General features: G+C 39.7%; 1 protein-coding gene across 1 annotated transcript in view; it reads left to right on the forward strand.

The window, feature by feature from the left end:
- slc2a13a (solute carrier family 2 member 13a) overlaps positions 1-23,517 on the forward strand; it is a gene marked incomplete at both ends in the record, with an annotated part of 68,986 nt that overhangs the window by 19,590 nt on the left and 25,879 nt on the right. The window contains one exon of the mRNA XM_081363331.1: positions 22,270-22,378. Within this exon, the coding sequence (XP_081219457.1) occupies positions 22,270-22,378 (109 nt within the window). The remainder of the gene's footprint in view (positions 1-22,269; positions 22,379-23,517) is intronic.

A 23,517-nucleotide genomic window follows, 5' to 3' on the forward strand; every position in this document is an offset into this window, starting at 1 on the left:
AAATCATATTGATTTGTAAGGATACAATTAAGCAAAATTTACACTCACACTTGTGTTGTTGTAGGCTACTGAATATTAGGGGCTGTTTACACGACACCATTTTAAACTTAAAAAACGTAAAACTTTTTATGCGTTTTGGCCGTTCGTTTACATGACAATGGTGTTTTGGGTGCCTGAAGACGCACACTTTTGAAAACGGGTTTCAAAGTGCAAAACGGTCTCCGTGTAAACAACAAAAATGCTAATCTCTGTAGACGATGACGTCATGCACGTGTATTACATGTTCAGTCTATAGTGTTTTATCGCCATCTAATGGCCTGGCAGCAGAATATAGCGTTTTTAGTTGTTTTCGCTGATCCATGTGAATGGGGATAGTTTTGACAATGGTGTCGTCTGTACGGGGAAAACTCAAGGAAAAACTTTCAGTTTTAAGCATTTCGTTGTCGTGTAAATGTACCCTTAGCCTGGCCATGCTAAAGCTCCAATTTGGCTTACTGGGAAAATGTGACTATGATGACATTACTGCAAAATGATTTTATGAAGTTGCTTCTTGCACATTTTGTGACGTGGTAAAGTAAAAAATGTGTTCAGTTTTATCTGAAACATAAACTCAAAGTTTTCTGATGTATTTGTTGTACGTAGCGACTCTGAGGCTAAAAGGCTAATGCTCAACCATGTTTGAAAATAATGAACCATCTATACCTAACCGATAGTGATTACAAATACAAACATGAGCAAAAATGCATTTTCTGAAGAAACCATGCCATTTTAGCTTGCTTCGACAAGTCTTTGTCTTGACACGTTTCACAGGACTCAAGAACTCTGCATAGGGCAAGTACAATGAGATGAGCTACTGATCAAGTTTACAATGACAGAAAGGCCATACTTAAGAAGCTTTTAATGTGAAAATCTAAATATATGAGAATACAAATCATGCACTATGGTAAAAGTGTTTTGAGGTCATAACATAGTATTTTGAAAGGAACCGCATGAAAATAAGTTTTTATTAATCGATAATCTGCCCCTTTATCATAATTTGTGTGAACAGGAATACAGTTTGTAAGTGTTTTACTGGTGTTCATTTCAACTGGAAACTGCAGTTCATACAGTTCAGTATGAATAGGCACATTTTTTGGAGTTTTGCAAAAATGTAGGTAGAGGCATGCTTCTCCAATGAGTAAGAAATATAGGCAGTATTAACGACGCCCTGAATGAATAATTCAGAGATTTCATGAAACTCTTATGGAGCTCATGCCTCTTGGAACTTTGGTTAGATATACACATGGGAATACATGTTCAGCAGCACATTGAACAAATTAATTAATGATAATGTGTATTTATGTGTGTAGATGTGTTTTTTCTTGATTTGTACAACTACATCTTGTACAGTGTGCTTTTATGCACAGTGTTACACCTTTTTAACACCTTGCAACTAAACGTCTGCTTTCATCTCCAGACTTCATTATCCCCTAAGTGGCAAGATTTGCAAGTCTTATTTATAACATGACAAATTGAATATTACAATGCTGAAGGTGTTGTCTTTTACTTCAGTAGTCAGTTGAAAAAAAGCAAAAAGAGGTTAGTGTGGTGGAAATGACCTCCAGTCCTATTTTTCTGAAAGACTGATATACATTTTCACAAAATAAGTATTGAAATTAGCTATTTTTATACATAAAAGACACAAGTAAATGATGAAAAAAATTAAAATAAATTGTAGACTGAATAAAATCTATTTCACATAGGTAGCTATAAACATCTTAATAGTTCAACATGATTCTTCAAAATGTTCCTCCCTCTTTAAAACAGTTGACCTGAATGAGAAAACCGAAGGTATGTTTAAATTACAACGATGTACTAAAAACTGAAAAGTTTGCGTTTTTCACGTACAGGGTGCAACCTTGTTAAAATGATCCCTGTTCACACAGATCTGCGAAAACAACTATATTATTCATGCCAGGCCAGTAGTTGGCGATGTCACTTTGTAATGAAACACTACGCGCTTATAGACTGAATACGTAATATGCGTGCACATGACGTCACTGTCATTAAATATTCACATTTTTGTAGTTTACATGGAGACGATAACGGTATAATTTTCAAAAACTTGCACCTTGAAACACGGTTTCAAACGATTGCGTTTTCAGGGCTCAAAACCGCTATTGACATATAAATTAACCCTTTAGGCGCCAAGTTTTTTTTTTGAAAAAATGCATAAAAATTTCAAAAGCTTGTGGCTTGAAAGGTCTTAAAGATAGAGATCTTCTGTAAATTAGAAAAATGTTGGGGATGACTGAAAGTTTATATGAGGTGTAAATATACTCATCTAATTTGCATATTATGACGTCATCCGGGGGCGGCCCTCTTGAATTCATAATATTCAGGAAATAGTACATATTGAACTGATGTTTGAACTTATTTGCATGTTTTATTTTTATTTTTTATCCTCATTCCAAATGATGAGAAAAGAGGAAACCAATAACAGGAGAAAGTACTAAATTATTACTATACTTTATAGTAGTAAAACGCATGTGAACAGTAGCCTACTTTTTGATCAGTTCATCAGTAATATTCAGGAAATAGTAGATACTGAATTGATGTTGGAATTTATTTACATGTTTTTTGTCTTTTTATCCTCATTCCAAATGATCGGAAAAGAGGAAACCAACAATAAAATAGGAGAAAGTACTAAACTATTATATTATAATACTTGAGTAGTAAAACATGTATTGAATTGATGTTGGAATTTATTTACATGCTTTTTTTTTCCTGCTTCGTGAACACTCGCGCCTTGCGCGGCAAAGATGTACCAGGAGAAGCGCGATCATTAGATGGCCGATCGTCATTTCCAAAAGGCAAATATTCCCCTTCAGAGTCAGAATCGGCGAATAACATTTGCAACACATCCTCACGGTACAATTTTTTATTAGCCATTTGACGATTTTCTCTCACAAATCTCACAATTTACTCAGACGCTCTGAAATGAACTGCTTCCGCATCAATGACACGATCGCTCGCTTGCTCTGCTGTTTCCTCCAACACTTTGAATAGGAACATGACGTCATTTTGGTCTTGAATCGAAGTATTACATGTCTGCCATCTAGTGGTAGGGAATACAAATGAGATATTACACCATATTAGGATCTACAGCCTGTTTTATTAAGTATGACGTCTTTTCGCAATTTTGCGACTTTGGCGCTTAGAGGGTTAACAGCCAAAAGCTATTAAAAAAATCAGTTTTTAGTTGAAAATGGTGTCATGTAAATACCCCCCCCCCCCCAACTATAGAAGAAAGTTTACACTAATGTCAACTATAGCGCCCCTTGTGGCAATACTGAGAATGCAACAAGTACTTCCAGTGCATTGTAAACAGCAAATTCCGTATTGTCACATTTCATAACTCTTGCTTGTGCAACTAAAAGTGTTTTCATTCATGTACTAGCCTAGTTTTCAGGTCTATGGTCAAAATAGCTATTTTTTAAGTGTGCAAAAAGCTTTTCAGACAAATTTTCTGTAAATACATGGCTCATTTTTGTTTATTTTGTGTATGGGTGTATTAAACTGTATGTGTGTTTGTTCTGATACAATCATAGTGATCGTATCATAGAGCGAGACATTGGAAATAACCTATATTATCCTTTGATAAAGCATAATGTGAGAAGATTGGATCTCAGGCTTTTAGTGCATAATATTAACAAGACCAGAGAGCATTAGAACATAATGATCTATTCAGGAGCTCTGTGATGTTTGCCATGTTATGTTCATTCAACATACAGTCTGTAGATTTTATAATATAATGCTCCCAGTTAAAATATACAGCTAATCTTTTGCAACCTTTGTGTAGATGTTTCCCAAATGAGCAGGAACAGAGACTACAGGTATGACAAATCGTGCTGAAATCTCTTATCTGCCACATCTAACTGGACACACAAACATACACACACAGCAGGCGAAAACTGTCACAATGATGATGTCTTACAATATGAGATGTGCTTCTCATTGCAAATTCTGCCATTTTGGTGACATTTATGAGGATTGTGGGAAGCAGAAAAGAACAGTCGCTTAGAACAATGTCCCAGAAATCTTGAATAATTTGAGCTTTTTCAAGCATGCTCAATAGAAGAGAGGCTTTTCATGCATTTTCATAGTTCACACATAATAGCTGATGATGTTATTAGAAAGCTCCGTGGATTTGGACTGTTGGTCTGAAAAGAGCTCTAGGAAGTGAATTATAGTGAATACATGCTGATAAAAGTGCGAGAAAACATTGAAATGTTGTTTAGATTAGGAAAATATGCCCCAGATACTGTATTTAAAACCCCATGAAATTATTTGAATACAATTTTGTTATTTCTAAATCATTTGATTGTGTCTTAAAGACTATGTAACCTAGGATTGTTAGTAGTGTAATCATACAAACGCCTTAAATTATTGAAATTCAGTTTCGTCAGCTTTAGTCATTTTTAAATGTTTTTGGGTGATCTCAGTGAAATAATCTGTTAAAAAAGCAGCTGGTGTCTCGCTCTAAAATGAAAGCCCTATTTATGATGTGCTTTTGTGTAAATCGTGTTTCCAATGACAACAGCACTGGGATCAGGTGATATTCAGCGGCCCTGGTATATGTCTCAAGAGGGTAAATGGGAGCGAGTTTAAGCCAGGGGAGACAGACAGTTGTGTAAAGTGTATTTGTCCCTTATGTTCTCCTGTCATCTGTGAAAACATCATTTTCCATCATTCTGTGGGATATTGTCAGGCTGGAATGTGCTGTTGACCTATTGCTTTACACAATATCAAACCACTGAAAGAAATTGGCATTTTGTTCTTCTCTTGCCCTTAAACGTTTGACTTTGAGGAGATGGAATGTCCTTTATGATTGTATATGATTGTAAAGCGCTTTGGATATACAGTAGCACTTAGTAAAGCACTGGATAAAATGCCCCTTTCATTCATTCATTCATTCTTTAAACCTTTTTAGGAGTAAATATCTTTTAGATTACTTTGTCATCTCTCTAGATTATTATTATTATGACGTGTGTACTTGATCTTGTTTAGGTGTGTCTGTGTCTTCATAAATCATTTCATTAAAGGAATTATATTTGTATTCAGATTTGATTTTGTCTTCGAGTATTGATTGGATCGTAGGAAGTTGGGCGTTGCTAACTAAATGGAGGCAGATCTAAATGTCAGTTTGCAGTTAGTTGTGAAGGATATTTAGTCCAACCCTCGGCCGAGGCGCACGTCATGAAGAGAACAGACATCGTTTTGAGGGGAGGGGGAGGTTAACATTTTTGATGAAAGATTACAAGTATATGATTTTTTATTTTATTTTTAACCCCTTACCTGGCAGGGATCACTGGTGATCCCAGATTATTTTAGTTCAAAATATGTTTGAGCTTATATATCTCAATATTAATAACAGTCTGGTTAATTTTTAGTCTTGAACTATAAACTCTCAAGGGTTGGCTTTCTAAATGTATGTGTGTTATGTTTCTATTCAGAATTACTTATGAGCAGTAACCTTTTTATTTTGGGCATTTCATGTATGCAGCACTTGCAAAAATTGGGGGTGATGAGGAAGGGTTAAATTATGTGCACAGATAAATATGTTATGTCTATTTCTGGGTTTGTATTTTGTTTAAGTTGTTAGCCTGTTAGTTTTTACACTGTTCCAAGTTTACTTCATGTGTCTCACCGGTGTGTAGTTAATTATCTTGTTTTTTTCCCTAGTGATTACCATCACTCACAATATAAAAATTCCCTCCATCACACATTATACCAAAATCCACTTGAAGTTTGAATTCAGGACATGTGATAAATGTTTTACAGAATTTCTGAATTGCTAAAATTTCTCAAAACCATCACCCACTTTGTCAAAACCTTAAACACAAAACCAAATCTTCAAACTATATTCAGAGAACTGACTCTTCTGACAAAATCAAACAATTGCCTCAAAACCATTTCATCTGTGCTCAAAATCAAACAATATATTGTAACAAAGTAAACAAATTTTGTAATTATGTAAAAAAAGTATAGTAATCACAGCTTACAGTAGTAAGGTGAATATATTGTAAACTGTATGTACTGCAAGTGTAGTATTGTACTGAATCTTGTATAGTATTTAATGTCTATACAATACTACATACTACTATATTAAAGTGAATGTCTATACAATCACCTAAATATGTATACTGTATGAAGCTTTAGAGATTTTGTTTTATGCTACTAATCTGCTCTCACAATGTCAACTGTTTTAACATTGGGTGGTCATGTCTCTAACTTCACGGCATATCTGTAATTAAAGAGAGATGGAAAAAGTGTAAAAGAACAAGAGAGAACCTCTATTCTCCTGTAGGATTTTTCTTGGCATATTAATATTAAATGAAAGTCAGAGTACAGCAGAAGCTTGATCATATTCCAGGCTGCTGCAGTTTTCAGCAAACCTCTTCCGACTTTTACCAATAAAGAGTCTTGCATGTACTAATCACCTCATCGACTCTGCACACACACACATAGACACACATTCAGTGTCTGGTCTCGTCTCTACCATCGTTTGGCTCATGACTTACTTGAAGTATACACACCTCTGTGTCCAATTCACCAGTCTGTTCAAGTGAGAGAAATTCACCAGTGTGTTCCTGTGAGAGAAATTCACCAGTCTGTTCCTGTGAGAGAAATTCACCAATCTGCTTCAGTGAGAGAAATTCCCCAGTCTGTTCCAGTGAGTCATCTTCCCCAGTCTTTTCCACTGGGAGAAACTCCCCAGTCTGTTCCAGTGAGTCATCTTCCCCAGTCTATTCCAGTGAGAGATATTCCTGAGTCTGTACCCATGAAAGAAATTCCGCTTCAAAGTCCGCTTCAGTTCCAGAGTCCAGTCACAAGCCTCTTTCAACCTCAGAGTTCAGTCCTGAGCCTCTTACAGAGTCTGAGCCAAGTCCAAGGACTACTAAAGCCTCAGCACCTCATTTAACCTCAATTCAGAGGAAGCAGAGGAAGAAACAGCCCTCTGCCAATCTAGCCCCTGACCACTGCCCAGTGTCTGTTCCAGCCCCTGACCACAACCCAGTGTCTACTCCAGCCCCTGAACACATCCCAGTGTTGGCTCCAGCTCCTGACTTAAGTCTAGTGATGGCTCCAGCCCCTGAACACAGCACAGAGATGGCTCCAGTCAACTCAGTTTTCAGTCACGAGTCCACTCCAGCCCCAGAATTCAGTAATGAGTCAGCTCCAGCCTCAGAGTTCTGTATCGAGCCCATTCCGGCTCCAGAATCTACATTAGCCGCGTTTCCACTGTCAGGCCAGTGCGAGCCAGGGCTTTAAAAGGGCCGTGCCGGGCTAATAGCCTCGGGCTAATAGCACCGGGCCTGCGTTTCCACTGTATTGTCAGTTTATTGTTAGTGATTAATTTCCTGCAGAATTAAAGATAACTTATATGATTTCATGTCCGAAAACATAATTTTTAGTCTTACATTTCATAATATACTCAGACAAGCTCAGTACAGACTCATTTTCTGTCCGTTTATTTTCGTGAATTGGAATGTGTGCAAAGGATTGTGGGTGATTTAAGGTCGTGAAGGATACGTCCGATGCATCCTTCAAAACAGGCCGAATGAAGGAGGCGAAACGAAGGCTGCCTTCCAAGGATCCTACAAATTGAGATGGCTTTCAGCGACATTTGATGACGTAGCAGCCGAAATATGCAGCCTTAGTAGGATGCAGCCTTCCGAGAAACACCCATAGTCTGGTCTCATCTCTACCAAGACTGCTATCGTTTGGCTTATGACTTACTTGAAGTATACTGACCTCTGTGTCCAGTTTCTCGTTCCTGTCTCTTCTTCAGTTTCTTCCTGAGCTGCTGCGTGGATTACCTACAAGGCAAAATAAAGTTACCATTTCTCCTCAGTGTGTGTTTGTGTGTGGATCCTCACCGGCCTGTTCCCCATCTACGTTCACCGTCATTGCATCATGTTGGTTTCACACTGCCATAATCTCCTTATAAATCAATAAAGAGTTGTATTATTGATACTCACCAATCTCTCCAGTCTGTTTTCTCTGACAGTATGATACATGTTCGACAGTTTGATTGAAGATGTAGTCTCATGTTAATAGCACTAGTAAGTCTAAATCATTCATCACTCAAATGTTTTCTCTCAGAATTTTGTATTTATTTTTTGTAGTTAAAGTGGTGTTTGCTATAGCAAGAATCACTACTAATGCTCATACTTACAAACCCCTAACCGTAAGTATCTTCACTGTAAAAAAAATATATGATCAATACGTTATTACATGTTTTTACTTTTATTTGTCATACAAGATTCAAATAATTTTTTTAAGTCAGTTTAATGCGATTTAAGTTAAAATGACTGTAATATCCAAGATGATTGTCCTTAAAAATGCAGCAACTTTTTTTACAGTGTATTTACGTAACTCTTCCAGCATGAGTTTCGTGACTTATGTCAAAAAACTTGGATGAAATGATGTATGAATTTATTGTTATTTCAGCAATAAAACTAGACAAGTTGCTTGTCGAAATATGAGCATTGTACAATTACATCAGAATATATAACAATTCAGTTTAGAGCACCTTCATAAATTGTATAAATAACGAAGCAAAAACACACCTGATGCACATTTTTTATCCTGCATTTTGTTAAAGTAAACCTTGCTGTATTTTGTGTGCAATAACCTAGAACGCTCCAGCGACTACATAGCAATGTGCTAATGGTAAGTTCATACCTCCTGTCTACCATTAAACGGTCAAGCCACAACTCACACCACTGGTTAGTGGCATAGCTCATCAGGCTAGTAGCTCAAACAATTCAATGTTTTGAAAGCACCACATACCTGCATGCAGCATTTACATTTTAAAGAGAAATCCACCAACGAATAGCTTATTTAGAGTTGAGATATTTTAGTACTAAAACACCGAAAAAGTTCACATACACTCCTTTTTTCAGTTTTATTTGAAGTGGTTTGTGCATGGTTACAGTACTGAACACTTACAGTAAATTAGTCATGTTTTTGTTTTTTCTACTCTTCCTCTTTCTGTCATGACTTTGTGAAGCCCCCCCCCCCGCCTCCACCCTCCCCTCCCCCCTTCCACCCTCCCCCATCCCCCCTTATGGCCATCGGGTGCCATCTCCAAACAATATGCTTTTGTTCATTGCATCACTGATGCCTATAAGCTTTGTGCCGGTGAAATGTCACTGCCCATCTGGGAACATATAGTTCTCTCCTTTCAAAAGGCCACAAAAGTGAACGCTTTTATGACAAAACCTGTGATAAACCTGTCAATTGGTTTATCACATTGGTTTATCATTTTGTCAATATTGGTGTAATATACTGTTTAGGGAGCATAATTCATTCGGTGAAATTGAAGTCAAACCACTGACATAAAATTGATGATTAAAAGGTCCATGTTAAGTCTTGAAATACAATTCTAGAGTTCTGTTTAGTGTATACTGCACAACGTGTACTGCATACTGCCTGGTATACACATTTATTTTAATTGTATTTTTGGGCTTTTGCCGCTTTTATTATGGGAATGGGGGTGGGGGTTGAAGTAGTTGAACGTTACATTGTTGTCATAGTGTCAACTAGTGGCTGAACTTGTGCAATTCAAAAAATTGTGTGTTATGTTCTATTAAGTTCAGTTCATTGACTTCTAGTTTGTTTTCATCCATCACATGTGTTTCTTTGTCTTTGTTTTCCCACCACTGATCCGTCACCATGGACACTGACACTAATCATCACAGCTGTTCGTCTTTTAGTTAATCATCTCTGTGTATTTAAGTTCTTCCCTTTGTGCTGTTCATTGTCAATTGTTGTTTGTGCATTGCACATTGTCTTGCATGTTGGCTTGTTATTATGACCTCGTAATAAATCGTATGTTGTTTTTTAATCAACTTCGTCTTCTGTGGATAAAGAATGGAATGTATTTTCTTTCTCTTTGTATTTTTATATCAATATGGTACCCTATTCATAACCTATACTATCCAAATCAATTTGGTAAACGGGTTAGGTCAAAAGTAATCTAAAAGTAGTCCGATTATATTACCTTAAATGTGTAATCTAATGGATTACCTTACTAACTAGATTTTTCGTCATGTAATTTGGAATCAGTAACCGACTACAATTTGTGATTAATCTACCCAGCGCTGGTGACTTTCTTTGTATCTTCTTTTCAAAGCCTAGCAGAATGAACAAAGCTTCTAGGTGACAGTACTAGAGAGAGAAAATGCAAGAATAAGCGTGAGAAAGCGAGACCTCACTCCCGTCTCCTGGGCACGTCTGGAAACCTAGCAACCAGTTACCCAGGGCACTCTTGAATAACTACCCAGATGCCAAGGTGCATCTGTGTAGCAGGGTGGCTCAAGCTTAACCAAGGCCAGAGATAGAGAGGCCGACGTGGTGACTGAAAAAACAGGGATGCCTGAGGCTCGGTCAGACGCACTTAAAATAAATATCAGCCTGTCTAATGGCACATTCATCTTATTGTTTCTTTGTTGCCAAGGTGTATATGAAAGGAAAAGGCCAACGTTCTTTGCCTGTCCTCTATTGCACTGCCTCGTGATAACACACAAGTGGTCAGTCTGCTATCTTTGAATCGATTCAGATATCGCTGACAGGGATTTTTGTTATCACTAGAGGTCACTTGTTCTCAGGCAACCTTAGCGATTGTGGGTTTCTTTGTTGATAACTTGATCAGCTGGTGTATTTCTAGTGCGGGTGGTTATGGCATTGAAAGGTATGCTGTAATGTTACTGTAAAGTGAGTTGTTCGGTCAGATAGCACAATTAGAGAGTACGATTTTTTTTTAATCCTACATCCTTAGATGACAGATTTTTTTTTTTTTTTTTTTTACGTAACAAATGTATTGCTATAAATGATGCATAAACGTTGTTATGATGTAGCATTGTCCCAGCCAATGTTTCCATAAACCTCATTACCAAAATGTTTTGCCACATTCATTTTTGAAAGTAAATTGTTTTCGTATATGTCTTTTTTTAATATTAAGCCTTTCAAATTCAAATTACATCAAAATTGATTCATGTAATTATGAATAATCATTATATTAGCAACACTTCATCATAGGTCTACTACACTTAAATAATATTCTTATTATTATTTCTTGTTATTTTTATAATTGTATTTTATTTATTATGAAGTAAAACAGTGTGGTGGTCCTGGGGACCCACAGCTCTGCACATTTTATATGTCTCCTTTATCTGACACACCCAGTTCAGCTCATAGAGCTCTTTCCTTACGAGCTGATGATCTGAATCAAGTGTGTTAAATAAGGGAGACATACAAACTGTGCAGAGCTGTGGGTCCTTAGGACCATGATTGGAAACCACTGTGCTAGAGCACAGTCAACACTAGACAATGAGCAAACTGTACTGAGGGCAATGTATATAAAGTGAACTTAATGAACAAAACAAGGATCAGGTGAGTGAAATCAATGAAACAATGAGTAACCATGACAACCAATCAAAACATATTTAGTAACCTTAGCTCATATTGAGTGCACTCAATAACGTCCACTGTGGTTTCAGACACCACTACAAATGGCTGTCCCCTCAAATAGTGCCCTATTTAAGGGTATAAGGAGCAATTTCGGAGACAGCCCAAGACAACTAAGGAAACACAGGAAATAATGAGAAACAAACTAAAAGTCTATGAAAATGAAACAACAACTGAATGTGACAGTAACATTATTTGCTTTATTTCAGGTGTGTTTTTTTAGAATGTCTTTAAAATGTACTGCAGCATAGCCTGATAAAACCAAACTCAGTCTTATGAAATGCTAAAAAAAAAACATTCACTGTAAAGAGATTGTGTAAAAGTAATTGACGTGTAAAATGACTTCCACTTAAAGAAGCTCCTGCCACACTAGTCAAGAGTGCACACTCTAATTGCTTTCAGGGGAGTTTAAGAAAAAAGGAGTTTTTCCGGGCTAGTGTCATTGCAGTTGAACATAATTGGGGATTCCATGATGGTAAGGATCAAAAGGAAAATAATTACCTTCTCGTAAAAACAACAACAACAACAAAAACCGTAATGCCAACATTTCACTGCTTCAGTTAATGTCTCGCCCTTTGATAAATAGCTAAGCTAACTGGCCAAATGGTTTCCATGGAGATGAAGAGGAGATCTTTGCAAATTTAAGGGTGTAAAGTATGTTAAGAGAAAATTCAAGTGCTCATTTGCAACCCTTCTTCAAGCACGTCCTGATTTTGCTGAGTTAGAAGCGTTCCTGGGTCAACATACTTTGTTGATCCTGGAACAACCTTCCTATCTGAACATTTTGTTCTAAGCATATCTCTACCCCTAAACCTAACCCTACTCTTACCTTCCCATAAATAAGTGGGAAATGATGCTTAAAAGCACCTAATCCTGGTTGAAAGGCTAAACTTGACATAGACTGTAAACTTGTCAATTTCTGATGAAATCAATTTCTGCCTTCTTCAAATAGGCAATATTGGATTGGAATACTGGCGTACATACACTTTAAGAGCCCTATTTTAACGATCTAAGCGCATGGTCTTAAGTTCACTTTTGCTAGTTTGACGGGAAAAATGGTCTGTGCGCCATGAGCATGGTCTAAAAGGGTTGTCCCTATTCTCATAATGAATATTGGGATTTATGTGCATTAAACCAATCAGAGTCTCATCTCCCATTCCCTTTAAAAGCAAGTTGCGCTCGCACCGGAATTTGATAGTGGAAAGACCGAACGCGTCTCCAGAGCGCAAACAGAACTGCTCATGCGCGAGGTAAAAGTGCGCAAGCAGATCATCTACGGGACAAGCCGGATTCCACCATATCTTTATGTACACAATAATAATCTTTTACATTGTAATCCTTTTATTTTAAATATTTGGCATGTTTGTGTGCTGCTGTGTGTCCCTGTGTGTTTAATAAGCAGAATGTACGCGCGTTGTAGACCTGCCTATAGGCGCACATTACTAACGCGCTCATTAAATGAAATTTTATGTAACAAAGTTCGGGAGGAGCACGTTCAGGCAATCAACCAATCAGCACAAGAAGAAGCCGGTATAAATAAAGCCTTTCCTCACCTCTGTGTCATGTCAAGTTTCACAGCATTTGGCCCCGCCTTTTGCTGTCATGTCCGAGATAGAGCTCTTCCCTTCTGATGACGAATCTTTCATCACAGATGAGCCTCCATCGCAATCTGCCGATCCAAGGATTATTCCTTCTCCAACCACCAACATCATCAAGCCTCCATCCTCAAATCGGGGACGCCGGCTCACACGATCCTCTCCACGCACACCAAGATGCCGAGGACTCCCCTTACCACCGCTGGCGAGAAATCCACCATCTTTTTCGTCTACCTCCTCTCCGGTCCATCCAAACATCCCTGCCATAGGGAAATGGACTGTTAAAGGGCTGAGACAAGCCCTAATTAATTCTGATGTCAACTTTTCACGAAGATTGAATAAAGCAGAATTATTTCTCCTTCAGCTCCCACTTCATCGGCTCGAACGAGCAAGGCCCGCCGGGCCCCGATCTCTCGTCCTGCAGCGTCTCCACCTTCCTCACACGCAGTGCAGGGTCCCGCCCCGGCGTCACGCAGCCGCAGACCTTCAGCGAGTCTGAGCTGCACACCAGAACCAGTCGTGGTAGGGCTTCAAACCCTTCCGGGTCAACTTTTCTCCTCAGCTCCTCCCACCACTGCATCGCTCGCTCCAGCCCCCTGCAACACCAACTACACATAAACTCCTCAAACGTTCCCTTTTCCTCCTACCTCCTACCTTTTCCCCTATCAGTACTTTTCAGCTCCAGGTGCCCACCCTAGCGTGAGGATGCCTCTGCTAACTGGGCAAGCGCAGACGCAATTATTTCCCCTTCCCGTTCCTCACCCTGCTCCTTTTCTTCCTCCTCCACCTGTCCCGGGGGCCGACTTTTGCGTGAGGATGCCTCCGCAAACGGCCACAGCCCCGGCCCTCCCTTCTTTTAACCCTCTCCATGCTCGATCTCCCTTTTCTCTCTTTTCAGCAACACCTCAACCAGCTCCTCCAAACGCTGTTGCCGCAGAACCTCCTCCAGTGACGAACAACATCAGAGCTCAAATCCTCGCAGGTGCGGACGTGGACTTGGGCTCTTTACTGTCCTTGTTTCCCCCATCAGAGTCCAATCGTCAGGTGGACTGTGGCGATATATCCGTTACTTTAAAAAACAACACACAGGTTTTGTCACGCACACTATCATTGGACGAATTTTGTATTGAAATATATGTTCTGCTTTTCCCCATAGACGGCGCGAGCTGAAGTATGGGGGTAGTCATTTCTACATGTACCACAAACTGTTTTCTGCCAAATGTGCCGTACGTATCTCCCAATGGAATCAGTGTCCTTATTGGGGAGCGTTGGATACTGATCTCCATAACAGAGTTTTTCTCGGATGCCGAAATATTTCATGCGCAATTTGCAGATCCGTCAACCATGCCACTATGGCATTCCCTCAAATTAATCTCTCAATTCCTCCCTGCCCAGAACAGAATCAAATTAAATCTACCAGTTATGTTCCGTGACTCGCAAGAGAGGATCACTCTTTCGGTAGAAATTTTTCAAGCAGAGCCTCACATGGTACATCTAACAGAGAAGTATGCAATAATTTCAACGAGGGGAAATGCCAAGACAACGCTGTCGCTTTCTCCATTTTTGCAATTACTGTGGCGGTGCTCACGCCCACACTGTATGTCCTGAACAAAAGTCTGTAAATAAAAGTGCAAAAAATGACCTTTCGACTCCTTTGAATGTATCCCGTCTGGCCGAGGAATTATCTCATCACCCCGATGTCAACTTTACAAATTATATGCTGTCTTGTCTCAAACAAGGTTTCAAACCGGGCATAGAATGTCAGCCCACTCAAAACATCATCTGCGATAATCTTCAATCCTCCCTAGCAGAGCCTGAAGAAGTAGACGGACTAATCAAAAAAGAAATCGAATCAGGTTTTATGATCGGCCCTTTCGAAGCACCCCCGTTTGACAAATTTCGTATTAGCCCCATAGGCATGGCTACCAGAAAATTTTCAGGAAAAAAGCGCTTGATAATTGATCTCTCAGCCCCTCATAACGCTCCGTTTCCGAGCATCAATAGTCTCATCCCTCTCAAAGAATATTCTCTTCATTATCACAATATCGAACAAGCCATAACAATGATCAAAATCGCTGGATGCGGCGCATGGATGGCAAAAGTAGACATCACTTCAGCTTTTAAAGTAATGCCAATCCACCCAGATTCATGGCATTTATTCAGCGTGAACTGGCGGAGAAAGTTTTATTTCACTGTGCGTTTAACTTTCGGCTGCAAAAGCAGCCCCAAAATCTTTGACACCCTATCTGAAGCCATATGTTGGATTCTATCCAATAATTACGCACTTCCTTACCTTCTCCATCTGCTCGATGATTTCTTAATCATTTCACCGCACAACGCCATCCCCGCGACACACCTCCTCACGGTGCAAAAAGTTTTCGCAGAATTCCATTAGCTCAGGAGAAAACAATGGGTCCAACTACATCCATCGAGTTTTTGGGCATCAATTTGGACTCAGTAAATTTCCAGGCTTCAATGCATAAGGAAAAAATCGATCGAATAATTTTAATCGCGTCCAATCTCATAGACTTCCCAAATTGTTCCAAACGCGAACTACTCTCGCTGCTTGGCCACCTAAACTATGCTATGCGCATAATTCCGCAAGGCCGCCCTTTCATCACGCATCTGCTTGCCCTCGCGTCATCCGTTCACGCGCTGGAAGACCAAATTATTCCATCTTGCGAGTGCAAAAACAAGTTAAGTTTATGGATAACTTTCCTTAACCAGTGGAATGGCTTAACTTTTTTCTACGACGACTTTATCTCTCTCCCCCTCGATATCAAACTGTTCACAGACGCAGCTCCCTCGATCGTCTTTGGGGGATTTTACCAAGGACGCTGGTTCGCGTCTTCCTGGCCCCCCCAGCTCATAGACACTCCCCAGTCTTCGGCCTCCTCTGCCCTTTTTGAGCTCTATCCGATCGTTGTCGCAGCTTCCTTATGGGGGAAAGAGTGGTCAACTAAAAGCATTCTGGTCCATTGCGACAATGAAACAACTGTGCACTGCATTAACAAAGGTTGTTCTCGCTCACCTGCATTAATGCCACTCCTCAGACGCCTCATCTGGATCTCCGCTTGTGATCAGTTTATAATAACTGCTAAACACGTTCCAGGTTCACAAAATCAAATCGCTGACTCTCTCTCCCGTTTCTCTTTCCAGAAATTCAGGATGCTGGCGCCAGAAGCTGATCCCTTTCCAACCCCAGTTTCTCATTATTCTCAGCTGATCTTCCCATAAATCATCCGCTAAAAACCCTTCTAGACACCTCTATCAATTCTATCCTCCAAGCAATTTCACCTAGAACCCTCCAAACATATTTCACCGCATGGAAAACTTTCAAAACATTTCACCTCCAACAGGTCTCCAAGCCGGATCCATAAAAAGCTATCTAAGCGGCATTCAATTTTTCCATAAATTAGTCTACGGTAAACCTGCCCCCGCCATTAATAACTCTCAAACGTCCCTTCTCATTAAAGGAATTCAAAGAACTCATTCCACTCGCCCGGATACCAGACAACCTATTACAATTGACTTACTCACCAAATGTATTGCAACACTCCGGGCCCTATCTTGCACCCAGCGCAATTGACTTTGCACAGCGACGCATGTATCATTCCTATTTTGCACCCGCACAAAGCGCGTTTTTCCCTCCACAGAAGCACGTCGCTAAACTAGGGAATGAACTTGCGCTCCCTGGGCGGTTCAGCGCAAAAAAGTAGGTGTGTTCCGGCGCAAACGTTCCTTCATGCTATTTTGCAGGTTTAGAAAACAATTGCGCAACTAACCAGGAAAAAATAGTTTAAAGTCAGTGGCGTGTTGCGCATGTTATTAATATGCTATTTTAAGGGCGCATGCTTGGCCATAATCAATGTAGCGTGTGCACAACGCGCATACACTTTGATTCTCTCATCTACACAGAAGCAGCAGTTTTCATTTTTGCAAACCATACATAATTACGATAGATAGATAGATAGATAGATAGATAGATAGATAGATAGATAGATAGATAGATAGATAGATAGATAGACAATTTATTATAAAAGCAAACATCTAGCTTACACATTTACCCAAATTATCATACGCCTTTTTAACCGAAGTTAATTTGGGTATGTTACCGCATAACCGCTCCTGGCACGCGCCTGGCAAATCCGCCGTTATGATAGGAATCCGCTTTAGAACAAATGCGCCTGCTCTTAAAGGGAATGTGAGATGTCGCTCTGATTGGTTTATTTCACGTTACGCCCAAACCACACCTATGAATAAAGGAGCTGCTTCAGACCAACCCATTTTAGATTTGCGCCTGGCGCAAGAGTCATTTATCCCGCCGGGAAACTAGCAACAGCGCCAAGACCCGCCCACAAAGTCACTTGCGCTTTGCGCTTTGACACTTGCGTTTCAGATCGTTAAAATAGGGCCCCTCGTCTCGGTTACCATTCCACCAACACCGCCCGCACACTAGAAGCAATGTTCATCCTAGCTTTCTTCGGTTTTCTCCGCTGCTCCGAACTAACAATCACATCTAACTTCGACACGAATATCCACCCTACAATTTCAGATTTACAGGTGGTAGATAACAAAACCATATCTTTCTTCAATAAACAAAGTAAAACTGATCGAGCTAAAAAAGGTCACTTCGTTTACTTTTTTAATCTGCCAACTCCCATTCAACCGTACCATTCTCTTATAAATTACCTACAGTATAAACGTTCCATGTTCAAATCCCCACTCAATCCACTCTTTGCAGACGACTCCAATCATCCAGCCACGAGATTCTGGTTCCAAAAACATCTTAAAGCAGTCCTCACCCAATCCGGTATCGCAGCAAATACATTTTCAAGTCATTCCTTTCGTATCGGAGCAGCAACCACAGCCGCACAAAAAGGTCTTTCCCAACAACAAATTCAAACCCTCGGTCGCTGGTCATCAGAAGCTTTCAAAACCTACATCAGATCCCACCGCTTCCACATCAGAAACGCTCACCAAGCCCTAACTAATTAAATCGTTAATTTCCATCACCTGACGCGCTCCATTGATTGTCACTCTCCAAACCAATTTTCAAATCCCAGCCCCCTTCGAAGCGCCGGTCGAACCCCCGACCAAGTTTAGCGGGCGTCCTCCGTTCGACTGCTGGCGGGGCCTACCCAATCCGATGCCGCGAGCATCTAAGCTCCCTCCCGGTCGAACGGCTAAACTCGTTCCCAAATCACGCTCGTAAAAATCGCGCGTCATACTCGAGCTGACCGTTCAACTGCTGGCGGGGCCTACCCGTCCGATGCCGCGAGCATCCAAGCTCCCGTCGGATGCTGTGAGAGCCCTCCCGGTCGAACGGTCAAACTCGTTTTTTGCAAATACCTTCTCGTGCCCTTCCCTTTTTTGGGGGTTAATTTAACTTCATTTTATGATCGCTGTCCTGCGCTTACATGGCTTTTTTGGGGGAGTACACTGGGTTCGGGCCAAATTCCGAGCTCGGAGCCCTCCCCCGGACGGCATGCCAAATACGCTTAAAATACTACATTTGATTTCATGTACGTGTGAACTCGTGAATTTAAGTTTTATGTAACAAAGTTTGGGAGGAGCACGTTCAGGTACCTCACTCTCGGCATGCCAAATATGCTTAAAATAATGTACATGAAAGTAGATTTCATGTACGTGTGAACTTGTGAAATAACAAAAAAAAACATTGCACCATTGACTTTAGACCAGGTTTCAGTTGGTCAATGACGCAGTCTATTTCTGTTGCCTCAAAATAGCAACGCGCCAACAATGCGCCAGAACACACCTCGTTTTCAGACCAGCATGCCCATGGGCGCACAAATGGGTGCAAATGCCATCTGCTAATGCCATTTGCTAAATGATTGCATGAAAATGATAACTACGTCGGATTGAAACTATCAAAAAACGTTTGCGTCGCGCTTGGCACTGCATTGCGCCAGGTGTAAAATAGGGCCCTATAACTTGTTTGTTTTGTTTTTTGTTTATACTAAATTCCTTTGGGTTGTAAAACAGTCTTAAGTTTAGAGCCTGTAACAAGATCAAGATCGTAAAATAGACTGTTGCAAGCAGAGAATCAGACCCAAATACATATTGTGCATAAGTTTTATTAACTAAATCACAAAGATAACTAAACTAAACAAACATACATGCATGCATAGGTAAAATGGTGAGTGATAGAATGGAACCGGAAGCAGGAAATGGAACTATGGAAAAGATCCATTTAACTATGAAAAGAACCATCAGCTTATCATTTTCAGAGCATCTCATTAAACTGATACTTGCATGGTCTGCGCAGTGGACACAATTCTTGAAGCGGTTGAAAATTGAAGTCGTTGATGGGTCCGTGAGTGTCAAATGTTACTGTACAAGTTACAATCGTTTTCTTCTCCGCTGGATGGAGAAGATATGATGAACTTGCATGCTTATTTCGACGCTGTTCTCATGGCTGGAGGGCAGATTGTGGCCTGCCGGCCCTGGGCCGGGGAGAGCACGCAGGGCAAATGATGGGAGTTGCAATGGACTTCTTCTGCATTGAATGAAGACGTTGAACTCCTGAGGTTGTCCTTGATGCTGTTGTGGTTGAGAGAGTCCTCTCTCTCCTGAGTGAGCACATGGCTGGTTGTGAGTCGAAGCCTGCTGCCCTGGGGCCTGCTGAGGCTACGCTGGACAGCAAGGCAGCCTGAACGTACGGAGAAGGCCAAGAGTGTTGATCGTTGCCCATTCAGTGATGGTAAGGTTGCAGTTTTCTTCTGAGTTGGATTGAAGAAAATACAGTCCGACTCCTTTGGGAGAGTGAAAGCATAGCAGGCGGTGGTCAGAGCCTGCCGGGGCCTTTGGGACATCAACCCGAAGAAGCAGCAGTAGAGAGCCAGAAGAAGAGAGAGGAGGGTCACTGTGAATTTGTCTTTAATAAAGCCTGAGAAAGGCCCCATCTCTCCGGGTTTGCTTGACCAACGAGAAGGGTGGAATTTCCAAGTGGGAAAAATCCTCTGTGGTTGATTTATGAACCTTTGTTCTAAGCGTGCTCATTTGCATGTGCAGCTGGATTGGTTTCTGATGACGAAACTAAGAAAGATTCTTGTACTACTAATATGTTGCGCAGTTATCGGCATATCATGTACACAATCATTCCGATCTTCAAAGTACCAATTTATAGAGACCAAACATGGTATAGGTGAGGTTACATTGACCATTGGTTCTATAATAAAATACATAGTATCAAAGAGATAATAGTATCAAATGATAATAGTATTCAAAGACACATCACAAGACAGTAAATCATTCACAAAATGTTCTGGGATGCATGTTAATCAGTTCATCGATAAATGAATGCAGGAAAGTCTGTTCTAATGTCTGTAGGTCTTGTGGCAGGGGCCCTGTTCACATTGTTAACAGTCATAAAACCAACTTATCTGATCGTGGTCATGGTAACTAAGACCTTCTTGCCCTGTTTGGGGGGATGGGGCCACAGATCCCAGAGTGAGTTTTAAAAATCATTTGTTAAACTATAACAAATACTTGTGTCTGACTTGTCTCAGTCGTTACACACAATACCAAATGTTTACTGACTGGTTAAAACTCTACTGTACTAACAAGCTGTAGACTTGTTGAATCTAGAGACCAAAATATCACAGTGGACTGCTTTTACTTGGCCAGTAAGAAACCACCAAAAATCTCTAGCAACGCCCGTACAATACAAGAAAAAATGTTGGGAAAAAATATGTCTGACTGAAAGTTGAACTTTAAAACAGATAATTAAGGAAACCAAGTAGTTCTTCACATCATCTTAGACAAGATGCAGATTTGTTGTATAACTTCCATGATGACTTCTGGGGCTTCCTTAGTTACCATGTTCCCTAAACCCACTGCAATTAGATTAAAAGGGCACACAGATGTTTTGCCAGTTTTGTTTGGAAGTAAGGATTGCATGTCTGAGTGGATGAAGTTAGTGTCTCATTAAAAGCACTGTTCTTCTGTACAGTCCTATTCCTAGTGGTTCATAAATTTGAGTTTGGAGCGGTAATCAAATAAGCACCCCTAGTCGCTGTCTCTGGAGAATATCCAGTCATCACTCGACACGAGAACCTGCAAGCTTCCTCTGACAATATCAGACTAACACAGCACAATTTCACTCCCAATAGAGGTTTATGTGTGGGAGTGAATAGAATTATAGGAATAATACACCCAAACATGAAAATTCTGTCATCATTTTCTCATCATGTCATTTCCAAACCCCTATGGCATTATTTTTCTCTATATATACTTATGATTTTTCTGTAATAACCTATGTGCTGCTCTTATTAAATATTTGAAATCAATTTAATTTATGTCATTGTCTTGGAAAAAAACTAACAAATGCTTATTTTAATGCCATGGATTAGCCTCCTTTGATATCATCTTACTAAGAGTAGGCAGCCATTTTAATTCAAACATTCAAACATTTGAGAGATAATTATTGTGTTAAAAGTTCTGTTTTTTTTGGTCACACCGTAAAGAGAGAAAATTTGTTGACTAGATTTTGTCCTCTGAATAAAAATGTCCAAACAATACACTTGAATTTCATGATTTTAATAGGGCTGTCAAAAGATTAATCGCGATTAATCGCATCCAAAATAAAAGTTTGTGTTTACATAATATATGTGTGTGTACTGTGTATAATTATTTTGTATATATAAATACACACACATGCATGTATATATATTTAAGAAATATTTGCATATATATACTGTATATATTTATATATAATTTATATTATATATAAATATAATTTTTTTATATATAAATTACACATTTTTCTTAAATATATACAAGCATGTGTGTGTATTTATATATACAAATTTAATTATACACAGTACACACACATATACTGTATTATTTAAACACAAACTTTTATTTTGGATGCGATTAATCGCGATTAATCTTTTGACTAATCTATAAAAGGGCTTTAATTCAGTCCATATACTGAATACCATCCATTCCCAAATCTACAGCCATGAAACCACCATAGCTCTCAAATCTCATTTAATCAATTTAATCGCTGTCGGTGTAAATGGGGCTTTAACAGTGACAGAGGTATTTCTCATAATAGGATGTGTGAGTCATTCTTGTTGTTGATGCAAGTCTACATGTTGACGTAAATATGTATTTATATTTGTGCTTCCAGAGGGCCCAGTGATCTGGCGCATGCTGACCTACCCTCCGGCTCGCCGTGCTCTCATTGTGGGTTGTGGACTCCAGATGTTCCAGCAGCTTTCTGGCATCAACACGGTCATGTAAGTCTCCTTCACTCAATTCTAAGGTGTTCTTTGAATCTCAAGTACTATTATCAAGTCTATTATTTTTTTTTTTGCATTTTTTTTTTGTTCTTTGCATTTCACATATAAAGCCAGTAATAATGCCAATCTAGGTTTCTTGCACCAAAGCAATAGTATGTCTACAAAATATAATTATCAAATATATCTTGATTCAAATATGTCTCCTTTTTAAAAAATGGCACACATAGATGTTCATTTATATAGGAGGACAGACTGTTTCACAATTGATTCAAAATTCAGAAGTTGTTCATTCCCATTCACCGATGTGACTGTGCCTTTAATTCTCATTTTAGCTTAACTTTAATGGATACCCTTCTAAAGTGTGATTTCCTCTTCGTGATCTCTTGTCTTTTTCACTCCTTATTCACTGACTATTTTTCAAGCATTGTAAACAAACTCGGAATGTGTGCTGTTGCTAAGCAACCCCTCATGGCAAAATGAGAAGTGTTTATGGGAGGGAGGGAGAGGGGAAAATTGTGTGTGTGACTGTGTGTTTACTTATTTCTCAGCTGTCATTTTGGAAGATGACAGGTCATGACAGATGGATCCTAAAATGGCATTCTCGGTCAATCAAACACCTTCATTCTTATCCTTCTGTCGTTGTCAATCAATCTGTCCAAAGCAGGTTTAGACAGACAGTGTAGCAGTTAAAACTGACAGGTACACTCACACACATGTATGAAGTAGTGTTTAGTAGGTTTAACCTGATGTGCTATTTCATATTTACCCACAATCCCCTACTCCTCAATCGTTCCTGCATTGTCAGATGTCAATCCTTTGTACAAAGGAAGTCTTGTTGTGGGATGTGTTATCTGTCAAGCTTAACCTCTGCATGAAGAATTTGTCAATACCTCTCATGGAGCAAATGCCTTGGGGGACGTGTGCCAATTTGATGTCAGCCGGAAAAATCGATTTGGTTCAGAAAAGCACACACCCAAATCTGACACTGCTATACGATAATCAATAATATCAGAAAGGTGATCAGCACATCCTTAAGTTGGGGTCAGACAGATCGGACCACAACCTGAGAAAGTAGTCACTATGTCTGATTTCAAAGAAATCCATGGCAAAATTTTGGAAGAAACCGTACAGTACCT

The sequence above is a fragment of the Scardinius erythrophthalmus genome (assembly GCF_964197995.2).
Source record: "Scardinius erythrophthalmus genome assembly, chromosome: 4".
Lineage (NCBI taxonomy): Eukaryota > Metazoa > Chordata > Actinopteri > Cypriniformes > Leuciscidae > Scardinius > Scardinius erythrophthalmus.